At 38.2% G+C, this 12,610-nt stretch overlaps 2 protein-coding genes and 1 long non-coding RNA gene across 6 annotated transcripts; 2 read left to right on the forward strand and 1 right to left on the reverse strand.

Moving 5' to 3' along the window:
- Positions 1-282: 282 nt before the first annotated feature.
- LOC135641699 (protein LOL2-like) lies at positions 283-7,238 on the forward strand. Of its 4 annotated transcripts, none has more exons than XR_010497775.1 (7): positions 283-482; positions 914-1,031; positions 1,399-1,512; positions 1,978-2,248; positions 2,337-2,408; positions 2,480-3,929; positions 7,105-7,238. XR_010497775.1 is itself a non-coding variant. In XM_065157340.1 (7 exons), the coding sequence occupies exons 3-7, from the start codon at positions 1,440-1,442 to the stop codon at positions 2,519-2,521; spliced, it is 375 nt and encodes a 124-aa protein (XP_065013412.1). In that variant the 5' UTR covers positions 283-482; positions 914-1,031; positions 1,399-1,439; the 3' UTR covers positions 2,522-2,825. The 4 variants fall into 4 exon arrangements, 2 of the variants coding, with proteins under 2 accessions (XP_065013412.1, XP_065013413.1); XM_065157340.1 differs by lacking the exon at positions 7,105-7,238 and having other exon boundaries at positions 1,978-2,087; positions 2,171-2,248; positions 2,480-2,825; XM_065157341.1 differs by lacking the exon at positions 7,105-7,238 and having other exon boundaries at positions 1,986-2,087; positions 2,171-2,248; positions 2,480-2,825.
- LOC135641697 (NAC domain-containing protein 21/22-like) lies at positions 6,012-9,108 on the reverse strand. The gene is made up of 3 exons (XM_065157338.1): positions 8,697-9,108; positions 7,236-7,507; positions 6,012-6,539 (listed from the first exon to the last, which is right to left on the reverse strand). Exons 1-3 carry the CDS (start codon positions 8,881-8,883, stop codon positions 6,102-6,104), a joined length of 897 nt encoding a protein of 298 aa, XP_065013410.1. The 5' UTR covers positions 8,884-9,108; the 3' UTR covers positions 6,012-6,101.
- On the forward strand, positions 7,952-9,161 carry LOC135641701 (uncharacterized). Its single transcript, XR_010497777.1, has 2 exons — positions 7,952-8,124; positions 8,211-9,161. It is a non-coding gene; the product is annotated as an uncharacterized LOC135641701 (long non-coding RNA).
- The last annotated feature ends 3,449 nt before the right edge of the window (positions 9,162-12,610 follow it).

Below are 12,610 nucleotides of genomic sequence, written 5' to 3' on the forward strand. Positions count from 1 at the left end.
TTTCACAAAAAACGTCCTCGATTTTCCAATAATTTCCAAATTGCCCCTGAGCATGACGTTGTACTCGACTCGAGTCGAGCCCAACTTGTTTCACCAAACCACTCGCACTCACACTCACCAAAACCGTCCTCCTGCCCTTCATAATTTCATAATTGCCCCTGCCTCGTCACGTTGCAGTCGACTCGAGTCAAGCTTGATCAAGCCGAACCTGTTTCACCAAAACCGTCCTACTTTCTTCGATAATTTCTGAATTGCCCCTGCCTCAGCACCTCTCTCTCTCTCTCTCTCTCTCTACTCGGGCGAAACGAGAAGGAAAATGAATCTGCATCGACTCTGTATCTTCAAGGAAACCCACCACGTTCCACTTCGCGCATACGTTTGCCGTCGCCCAAAGAACTCCCCGTTACTTCTTCTCCGATCGAAGATGACGACGGCATTGCTTTGCTGGTCGCCTTGGGACTACATCTCCCCTTCGGGTCCAGGTATTCGATGATTCACCTTCTCCGTCTTGGTTCTGTTTAATCTTCCTGTCTTTTGAAGAATTCGGGGATCTTGCTTGTGTTTCTTTGTTTTATGCTGCTTAATTATGCGCAATTCAGTCGGATTTGGTATTAGACCTCGGACCCGACAGCCTTACTGTTCTATTGGCTTATTTTCTCTTTTATCTCGACCCTTCTCCGTTTGGTTGTTCTAGGAAGAGGAGGAATGCTGGGAGGAAGATTTTCGCATCTATTTTTGTGCATTGTTCTTCTGAAAAATGTATCTTCTTTCGTAGTTACGAACCCTAACTTAACCACGCTTTGTCAACTGATGGAATGAGTGATCCATATAAGTTTGTAATCTATAGGTTTTTTTTATTGCAAAATGAACACTTTTGGTTGAGTGACTTCTTGTTTGGAATGGTGAAATGTAGCCATCGATTGTTGGACTGCATGCGATTCAACTATGCAGGAATGTCCTTGTTTACCCGAGGGGAGCCACTGACGTGCGTTGTGCAATATGCGGCACAACGACTGCAGCTCCTCCACCAGGTACGTCTTTTACATCATTCTAACCTAGTTATAATCATGAAATGTTGCTGATGTGAATTCCTGACATGCATGATTTATTTTTGGTTTTGAATATAAGCCATATGGGCATCAGATACATATCTTAACAATAAACATTTTAAAGTGTTTCTCTGTGCATTGTCGGTCGCTCACCTTCTATATAATCAAAATGTGTTCCTTTGATCTTCTGTATCTGTATCCAACTATCCATGAACGTTACAAGTGCTACTTGCACTTGGATGTTGTTGTTGTGTTGCTGATGGTCTCTGTCTCTTAGGTGGTTCAAATCACCAATATTATTAATAAACTACCTATTTGCCTATGGAAGCTTAAATCACGAAATTTGCAGGAATGAAGATTGTTCAGCTTGTATGTAGAGGCTGCTGAACAATGTTGATGTATGCAAACGGTGCGACAAGTGTAAGGTGTTCCTGTTGTGACACCATGAATATGACAGGATCAGGTATTCATTTGTATCTTTTATATGACTGTTTATTAAGCTGCTGAACAAGTAGACTATTTTTTTGAATGTCAGTTCAGGATGATCATACAATGGTCCTTCGATGCTTGTTTCTTACAGTGGACTCCATATGTGCTCTAGGATAAGTCTTGCATCATGCTTTTTTCGTCATCCATTGATGTGGACTATAATTTCTTCTATAAAAGTAAAGAAATCATGTCAGCATTTGAATAATACTATCCATTTAGAACTTGACAATCTGTTACTACTTGCTTGCCTTTTATATTGACTTCAAAGCTGCATTTTCTATGAAACTATAATCGTACTTATAAGATTCTAGGATAATTCCAGTGCATATCACGGATATGAACTGTTGACACTTTCTGATATCTGATGCAACATATAAAAAGAGAAATTCTTATTTAAATCTCTTAAATTAGTTTTTCAAGTTCCTGGGTTGATTTTCAGCAAATCAGGTTGCTCATCTGAACTGTGTCCAATGTCATCCGATTCTGATGTACCCTTATGGAGCACCATGTGTCAAATGCGCAATTTGTAACTACATTACAAATGCTGGGGTATAATTTGAATCCTTCTATAGTTCTTTTGGTTTTAGTTTTCACTATTTTGTATTAATTATTAACCTTCTCTGTTAATAAAGATGCATAATATGAGATTTCCAATCCATGTTGCTCATAGGCCTAATGAACCTACCCCTGTTCCTCCATCAATTTCAGTTGTATGTTCTCTTCCTCAAGTCTCTTTTGGTTGTGCAATTTGTTTCATTATTCATTTATATGTTATATGTTTTCTTTTGGTTTTTTTAGCAATCTTCCCGAGCTTCAAACATGACCGTAGTTGTTGAGAACCCAATGTCAGTGAATGAAAATGGCAAACTGGTAAGCTCAATTTTCTTAATTGTCTATGGAGTTTAAACTCTATTAATAATTTTAATTCTTCTATGATGCAGGTGAGCAATGTCCTGGTTGGAGTTACCACCAGGAAAAAATGACAATGGACCAGTTTTAGAATCAGTTGGTTGATATTCCAGTTAAATGAAGATTAAGTCTCTTCTTCCTGGAGCTCAGGTTTTTAACAAATGATGGACACAATGCCTAAAACCTGTTTTCTTTTTTTTTTCTAACTTTTGTAAATGTGCCGTGTCACATGGAAATTTGTTGCATCTGATAGATATGCTACTGCAGTAGCAAGTGATCTCACAATTAATGTCAAATTACATAAGACAATATACTTGTCCTGATGATTGCTTATTTGTTTTGTTGGTTGACATGATAATGGAATTTTGTAAAGTTTCATTTCTTTGGATGGTTTACTACTGTATTGCACCACAAGTTCATTTTAATAAGGCTCTTTGATTTTATTGAAACAGTTCTGGATATACTGATTGCCCCAGGTCAGTTTCAGGAAAAACTCATCAAAATGTCTGTTCAATCATTCATCAAAAGCACTAATTATGAAAAGAGGATGTGATGTTTAATTGATATGAGAACTGTATTAGTTGGATTGCATCTGGTCATGTTTTGCTGCCTAATATTCAATAGATTAAAATTTTTATGGACCCCAGATCTGTGACCTACAGGATCACTTTGTTTTGTAGTCTCTTTGCATCATTTTCATGATAAGGCATATTCTGAAGAATGTATCTGTGATTTAATTATTTGTTTACTGAGAGAACTTGAGGAAGCATGGAATAGGCACAAAACAGTTTTACTACAACTAGATTTGAGGAACAGATGGATGCAGACCTTAGTCTGCCAGAGAATGTTTCTTCTCATGGGCATGTAAAATTCATGAAAGCTCAATGTATATAGTTTTACTTCCGGTGTAATTTTGGGGATTTTTATTTAGATAGAAAAGTCAAAATGGCATATCAATTCTAGTGTTTTTACAATTAGAATATGACACTAGTTGAGGTCCTTAGTATGTATATTGATGGAGAAGAACTTCAATATATATAAAAGCTGATAACTTTGGTGTCATGGTAAGATTGCTCTCTTTTTGTGATATAGCTGATCAGGTTTCAGTATATTAACTCTTCCATATCAAAAATTGGTGGAAACATTATGCACTGGGTCTTCCTGAACCATACATTTCATTGTTGTTCATTTATACTAAAACCATCACCCCATTGTTTTTTATTGGATAGTTTAAGATTCTAGATCAAATCATTTTATTAATAACCTACTCACGGTATCTAATTGCCACAACAATCAAGCAAAGTTGTCTGGTCTGTTAAAATCATTCTAAATGTTCTCTAAAGAACAGTGACCTGCAGACATGGATGTTTGGGCAAGTGATGTTGTTCACCAGTTGCAGAGAAGCAACCTGCAACCATGGTGGATTCCAATGGATGATAGATTTAAAGCATATCAGCTTCCATGGTGGTCTTCCCTGTTAAGGTATGTAATGAACTAAACACATCTTTAAGAAGGATTTCACATGGTTTAGCAGTGATCAAAATTTCAAATTCTTCCTTCTTTTTATTGCTTGAGCTTTACGCTTATGATATATTTTTCTCTCTCTTTAATGTGATTGTCATGTGTTGGGCCGATTTAGTCATTTATATCATTTAGCTTATCCACACTTGATTGAGATTGTTAAGAAATTTTTAAATCAGTCTTTATTACATCTATCGGCTTAAGCTTTTAGATAGTTTGGCAGTAGTTCAAGTTCCACATGGCCCACATCATGTGCTGCTTTTGGATCATCAACTGGCTTTCTACTGTCACTCTCTATTAGAATTCAGCAAACCAGGTTACATACAGCTCATAGCCAACATGTCATTTCTAATCAGTTTGTATCGTCTCCTGTTACATCAGTATCAATTTTGTTTTGATTGGTGAGGGAGAAGCAAAACTATTGTCCTCCAGCTCACCATCAGCATCTAAAGATGGATTGGGACACACTTTGATTGGAAATGTTATTAGTATGCTATCAGGTGTGTTGGATTGTCTCAAAGAAGAAAACCAACCTTGCCATCAATCTGAATAAAAGCTATGAAATTTCCTTCAATGGTTGGTACTTTCATCTGCTTTGATGGAAGCAGTTTGGCTGATAGTTTGCTTGGTCATCACTACATTAAAGAACTGCATAATCTATCTTCTTTTAACATGATACGTGAACAGTGTTGAACTTTGAAAGTGTTTTAAATGTTATTCGTGGTACTTATTTTATTTTTCTACAGAAAAGGTCCACAGCTTGGAGGTTGGCCTTCAGTTGCTTTCAGTAATCTCAGTCCATTAAAATAAGGGAAGTAGGATTTGATGTCATCTGTTTCAATATATTAACCTAAACCTGAGCTTGTGGTTGGTTGTGCAGCAAATGTACATAACTACAAACAAATAGATTGTTGAGGAAGATGGGGTGAACCAATTGAGTAAGACCTTCTGATCTGTGGTTTTTATGTCAGCATATCTGGTCTGAGATCATACCCTGATCTTAAATATCTAATTAAGAAATATAATAATGAAAAGGGTCCAATGATAATCTATTATGTGCTGACAGCAGATGATTGCAATTTCTTGCTGATGTTCCTTGTTAGAAGTATTTGAGCTGTATTATACTATGATATTAAACAATCATAATGCTTACAATCTCAGAACTTAGCAATCCTTGATACAACCAAACATATAAGAAAATGCTCCAAGGCACAATCAATGACCAGAACCAGTTCTGTTGTGCAATAATGAGGTTAATATTTAGATGATGTTGTTAGATTAAGATAACTTTTGCTTTATAAGCTTAATTTATGTTGCTTTGGTTGGAACTTGGGGGGGTTGTATTCTTTCCCTCAAAAATTTTGATATTATGTTGCATTAGAATATATATATATATATATATATATATATATATATATATATATATATATATATATATATATATATATATATATATATATATATATATATATATATATATATATATATATATAGATCCTCATCTTCTTGAAGATCATCAGGATCAACCTAGTAAACCCTAAAAAGGCTAAAGTTATAAAAGTACATATCCAATGAACTTATGTAGGATAAATCCTAAGAAAACATAAAGTGGTATTTCCTATATTTTTCTGAAGAAAAATGGAAACCTAGAATCTTAGTAACTGGTTGATTATAGCACAATATTTTGTTGCAGTGCATTATAATTGTCAAATTATACTTAGTTTCACAAATATAAGATTTTGATCATGTTAACTGTATAGACCTTACTATTTTTTAGTCCCTTCACTTTCTTTGGATAGGCCTCTTTTTTCATGTCCTTTACTTAATTTTGGTCTTTGAGATGAAATGAAGACCTTGATGCCTTCCCATTAACCTCCATATATTTTCTTTTGCCATTGACCATCAACCTTACTTTTCTTGCTTACATTTTCTTTTATTTAAGTGCTGTTTCAAGCTTATCCACCAGAAGAAATATCTAATCATTTTAGGAAGAAGGAACTTATGCAATGCCTAAGAAAATATTTAATCATCACACCTCATCTGTGTACGACCAAACATATATGTTGGCTTCTTTATTTGAGTGACTACAGGTAGGAGGTATCTTTTCTAGTTGCTCACCAACCTCACCAACCCTCAAGAAGGGTTCCAAGTTGATGGCAGACCACTGTGTGTCAAGTAACCCCCCAGACCCCCTTCAGCTAAATTTGGCACCATCTCTCTCTTTGGATCACCCTCAACCTTGGCAAGGTGGTTCAGAATTGTTCTTGAGACCTTTCTATCAGCAGTGAGCTGGTTCAATCCAGCGCTCAACTCAGGCAAGCTACCTCTTTGAATCAAGCATTTTGTTAGAGGCATTCCCCTTTCCACTGAGGGCAGGTGTGGTGTTGGGCTGGAGAAGCAGGGCACCTGCTCAAACCCCTCCAAGTTGAGTGGGGTTTGGTCAAAGGTGATGTAGTTGTCCATGAGGGCTGGGAGAGATTGGGAGCCTGAGTCATCATGGCTTGTCTCCATGGTTGGCTTGGTGGAGATCCTTCTGCTCTTGTAGAGGACTCTGCAAAGGACCCAATCTTCCTGAATGCACAGAAAAATGAAGTGTCATAGTTTTTATGATGAAAGGACTTGCAGAAACAAGATGAGTGATTTCAATTAATTATTATAGCAGTTGAGTTGGTTGTGGTGACCACCTAGCATTCAGATAGTATATTAAAGATTAAACAGAAATGATTTATGTAACATGTTGTGAACAATTTATTATAGCAACTTATGAATTCAAGTCATGAAACTGTGTTAGATATATATATATATATATTTCAGATAATAATGTAGTGATTACTTGAAGAAGTTTAAAGTGTCATATCCCATGGAAGGAAAATGACATGCATAAGGAGAGACAAATAAGAAAAAGCTTTATTCTGTCAAATCACTGAACTAACTTGTCCTTCAACTCTAATAATCTTTCATAAACTACATGCATCTGCTACTTGTTCATAAGAACTTAGTGTTGCTCTTTGTTCTGATTCATCCCACTGTTCTCACAATGCCTCTTCTTGATAGTTTATGTAGTATAGTATATGCAGTATCAGTCTAATTGAGATCTTCAACAGAGATTTATTGTAAGCCTAACATCTCTTTGCAGCTCTTTTGAGGACTATAAGCAACATGATCACACAGGTATCACAAAACAAAAGAGTGATGTTTGCAGAAGAGAAGGTAATCTGGTCACCACAGCAAAGTGAGGATATAAAGGACTTGAGAGCATGACACTACCTTGAAGGGTGATTTTGGAGTGGCATCAGATCCTTCCATGCGGTATTCATGCATCACCCAATCTGTCTTCTTCCCCTTGGGAGCTCTTCCTTGATGGAACACCAAAGTCTTCCTCATCCCAACCAGCAACCCCTTTCGGGCCACCGGCCTGTCCTTCCCGGTGGCCTTCCAGTAGCCTGACATGGTGGCCCTGTTGGTCCGCTGCCCGGTTGCGTATTTCCGATCTCGATGGCTGAAGAAGTACCACTCCTTTCCCCCAACACATGCAGTAGCTGATCATCCACAAGAAACAGTTTGGTTGCATTAAAAGAATGGATGCAAGTCACTCTGATACAAGTTGCTGATTCTATGAATTCACCAGCAGTGTCAGTGGCAATCCTGATCAATGATATCTCGACAAGAAATTGCACTTTGTCCTGGAAAGCACTGGATCAGGACACTGATACGACTTTGGTAGAGAAACAAGATATAATTGGATGTGAATGAGAGATGAACTTGTTTCCATGGTTTCTGTAACATCAGCAATGGACCTAACTCCATGATGGAGATTGCTCATCATGGTGTGCATGCTTGGTGGATTAGCACATGGACGTTGCACCTCTCACGATACCAAAGAGTTGTCAGCGTCGATCTCTTTATCTCCTCTCTTTGATTGAATGTTAGACGGATTGGCACCAAAGGTTCGAGACCATGGAGGTGCCGACACTTGTGTGGTTCATGAGAGATTGAGATCATTCTTCTCTCTTGAATTGAGATCTCCAATTTGGAATCCATCAACATCTCCAAAAAGCATTCCTTTGGGTTGAAACATGTGTTTTGTGATTCAAATCAAGGTCTTCAGTTTGGTTCATAGTAACAGCAGATATGCATGCAGCATATATAATTTTAGGTAAGTATATTTCTTGATGCCTTCTCCTTTCTTAGGTGTTAAGTTTCTTCTCTCTTTTCCTCCTTTTAGGTTTTGATTCGTTTCAGGTAGAAGGAATACTCCATTAAAAGGGTTGGCAGTCAATCATGAAGGAACAGAACACATGAACAGGTCCAAAGTGGTGAAGTTTGGTACAAGAATAATTTCCTTTGATGGGAAGGCCAGATAGGACAAGCATGGAGATTGAACGGAAGACATGATAGACCTCAAAAGAGGATTGGAACCCGAGACTGTGCTGTGTCTTTGTGAATTCTGATATCATGTGAACTTAAAGGCAAGTGTTCTCGAGTTCTCAAACATGAAGTTTGCAGAATGCCTTCTGAAGGATCAAACTGTGCTTCCAGATCAGAACCAAGAGTTTCATTCCAAGGGGAGTGCAAAGACAGCAACGAAGAGGGGATAGAGAGAGAGAGAGAGAGAGAGAGAGGAATACCAGCAGCTAGTTCATGTGAAGACAACATAGAACAACATGCTACACCAGTGCCATCAGAACCAGATCAAACATGGTGCTCAAGGCATGCAATTGATCTTACCAGGAAGATCCCATGGTTCGCACTTGTTGAGATCAACATCCACCATCACAGCACTGCCATGGAAGCTACCGCGGCCGCCGTCTCCGGCGAGCTTCACCGCGAGGTAATCGCAGACGAGCTCGTCGTCCCTCGGGTGGAACCTGAAGCCCGGAGGCAGCTCTGCCTCCACCATGCTCAACATGCTCATGGTGGTGTTGATGAGAGGCAAACCACCGAGTAGAATGATGGAGTATATTAAAACTAAGTGGAGTAGGTGTTGTGTATTAATGAGGCCACTAAGTCAACTTTTGTAGGGGAGTTAGCATGGGATGGTTTGGAGTTTCATCCATAGGGAAGGGAATGAACAATGTCACATACTTTTCTTCTTCCATCTTCCCCACTTGATGGTGACATGGGGATTGATTATTCCTTAATCTAATGTAGTTTATTTGTTGATTCATTGCATAGAAACTCTTTTTATATGGATATTAACAGAGTTGCATTCTTGCCACTAAGTTGAACATGAGCCACAGTACCATTTCAGATGACATCTCATGATATCTCTCATAAGCCAAAACAGGTTGAATGGGCAATTTGCAGTGTGTGTGTCAAACACATACTGACAATGTTCTAAGTACATTACAAATCAGAAACCCAAAAGGAGTGACATCCAGCTTTCCCTACAGGAAAAAAAAATCTTGCATTAATGTCTTCATTTGTTTGACTTCGCTATCATAACACATGCCAGTAGTGCTGTCATCCAATGGAAGATGATAGATGCCATGGCTGATGCTGGCATTTGGATGTTCCCTGGTAGTCACTTCCTCATTTAGCAGAGACAGCAGATGTAGCTCAACAGTTTGCTCAGGGGGTTTGATGCTTGTGGTTATGGTGAATGGAAGGCTGCTGTCATCAAACCTAATTCTTGTTAACCAGTTTCAGGACTGATGACAATGAAATCAACAGTTTCAAGATTCAGCAAAGCCATTTCCAACAAGTCATGATTTGATTATGAGCAGGTGAATGCAGTTCGAGCTAGTATTCATTAACTTGGAAGACAAAAAGAACAGTTTCTGTATCATCTTGTTTTGATCAGATGTTTGTAATTAGAAAAAGTATAAACTTGGAAGACAAGAACAACAGTGTCTGTAGCTGATCAGATAACTGCATTTATAACCAGTATCATCAACTTGGAAGACAAAAACAACAGTGTTTACAGCAGTTATGACCAGTATCAACATGGAAGACAGCAAGAACAGAGGTATCTGTATCAGCTGGTTGAGATCAGCGTGAATGCAGAGTCTTTCAGTGAAAAAAGTGATGAGAAGACCCCAAAACTCAGCAGGCTGCCTCCTTCAGATTACCAAGAGAGAAGGTTTGAGGTGAAAAGAGAACTTGATATGTTAGAATAATAGTGCCCACAGCCACAGCCTTCTCCTTTCTGCCATCCCTCTGATATCTCCATTGGTTGAGAAGGTAGTGTGGCCAATCCATCAAAAAGACTCTTATCATGTCAAAGCCACTATTGGGACAGTCAAGATTAGTCTGATGCAGCTCATAAGCAGAGCACTCAGAAGGCAACACATGATGCATGTAACCAATGACAGAAGTTTATGTTCTTGGTTACACCTGTCATCAGCCATTAGAGAATACAGCTTCTCACTTACCACCACCTTTCCATAAATTTTCATTTTCTCAGATAAATGACTTTTAATTTTCACTGTTTGTTGCTATCCAAGAGAACCTACTAACTTGATGAATCTAAATTTCTGAATCAAAATATTTAAGTACAAGTCAACTATAATAAACTCTTCTAATCTTCTAAATCAACTCAATTTTCCCTCTAACACTTTTTTGGATATCAGCTATTAGTATGAACTAACTAATCATATTTTGGCCTATTAATTTCAGCATATTTATTGATGGATCTCTTTGTGGTATCATGTGTCATCATCAAGTTCTTAATATTACATTTTAACTTCTGCCATTTACTTGTGTCTGTCAAATGATATTATTATGCCTTTAGCTTTACCAAACCCACCAAGCTGTGACTTCAAATGCTTGATCTGAAGAACCCTGATGGTGGATCACAGTTTCCAATTTGAGTAAGACAAATACACAACCAATTTCTCAATAGTTCTTTTTTTATTTCAATGTGACATTAGTATCTGCAGATGAACTGATTCCATTGTGTTCATACCACAAATATCTATATAAAAATCAGTCATCAAATTCCAAGATTCAAAGGAAGGGTTGGAGCAGGTGGTCTGCCAAATCAAGCAAGATGATTTAAAGAATGAATCCATCAAAGCTTTCTCATTGAGAAAATTGGAGCAGACAGCATTGATGGCTATAACGACTACACAATCATAGTGATAGATCACAAATCTTCTGCATGAGGACATCAAGAAAACCTTGACACTACAAACAAAAAAAAAGTTTATGTTCTATTTCCCAATGCATTTATTTAGCATTAGACAAACTCATCACAGCAGTCAGCAACAATGGATATCAACCTCATGGTGCTGTTTGTCTGAGCAAGCCATGCAAATCCAACACAGTAGACCTCAATGATTACCAGAAAAGCAAATCAGGGAGGCATTACTTTCTTGTGCCATGATAGGAATGGCATTGGATGTTCAGAATCACACAATTACAATCTATGAGACCATCAGAGAGTGAAATCTTGAAGTTTGCTGGAGTGCAGCATTTTGAAGTTTCAGAATCCCATGATACTAATTTATGAAACCATCAAGAATGAACATTCTTGTGTGGTTCAGGCTTTGCTAAAAGTCAGATGATAAGGAGATTGTAATTGAAATAATTGACAAAAACACATATTACAATTATTGTATTGTTGAACATGATAGATTATTTCTAACTGCAATAATCATTGATCTCTTGGAACTACATCAATCAAGTTGCCTTCCACAAAACTTTGGGTGGCTTCATGGATGATGCAAGCTGGAGTACTAGTAGCTGTGATACCCAATTTGCTTTCTGAGCTTCCTTGTAATGTTGTGGATCCAAACTTGCAAGTGCCTCAATAATTTTCTTGGTTGCTTGTTCCATCCATATGCCTTTCTGAACCAATGATGATATTTTGTTCCACCTTCATTCAAGTGGCCAAGATATACGAGGCATGCAAATTGGCTGACCAATGCATCACATAAGATATCATTGTGCAGTATCAACATTAATCCTGCATTAACCATCGAAGGTTTTATGCGCATATATGGAGAGCTAAAAATCCAGAGAAAAAAAGGAAAACCAAAGGCCGAAGATGATCCAACTCACCTTTTGTTCTCATCACATTCTTGTCCTCCATGGCTGCAGTGCAAAGCTGAAGTTGGCCCATTCTTGTCCTTTTGGCTTTTGTCGCTGTTGGCAGTTGGCAGATTCATGGATGAGAGTGGTGAGGGGGATAAAGATGAGTGATTGCCTGCTTCGATCTTTTTGCCCGATGCAGCTAAGTGCTTGCTGCTTGCCTCCAACTTTTGGCGCAGTGGGGAGGGTCATGCCGGTGCAGGCTCCTCCGCGGCCACAAGACACTCCTCGTTTCTGAGACCTTTAGTCTTTCCGGGTGTGGAGAATGGAGAAGTTGTCAGCGCACGATGGTGCCATTGTCGATTTGCCTGCAGCATCAACATGAAAAATGCGGCAACAGCAGTGAGATCTGCAGCTTTATCTGCTCCGACGACTGCTCTCTCTTCCCACCATTTGTGCTCTTCGCTGCACTCTCTTTATCCCAAATTGGTTCACATATTCTAATCTTCTTGTGTACCGTATGTTGGGCAAAAACTATGTATTTATCCTTTAATTATCAAGATTTAATCTCCAGAATTTATTGGCTCAACTCATCACTAAAAATTCATCTTTCGAACTCTCCAACTTCTAATGAATAGGTAGATGGTTCCTATTAGGAAATTGAAATT

This window comes from Musa acuminata, chromosome BXJ3-6 (assembly GCF_036884655.1).
Source record: "Musa acuminata AAA Group cultivar baxijiao chromosome BXJ3-6, Cavendish_Baxijiao_AAA, whole genome shotgun sequence".
Lineage (NCBI taxonomy): Eukaryota > Viridiplantae > Streptophyta > Magnoliopsida > Zingiberales > Musaceae > Musa > Musa acuminata.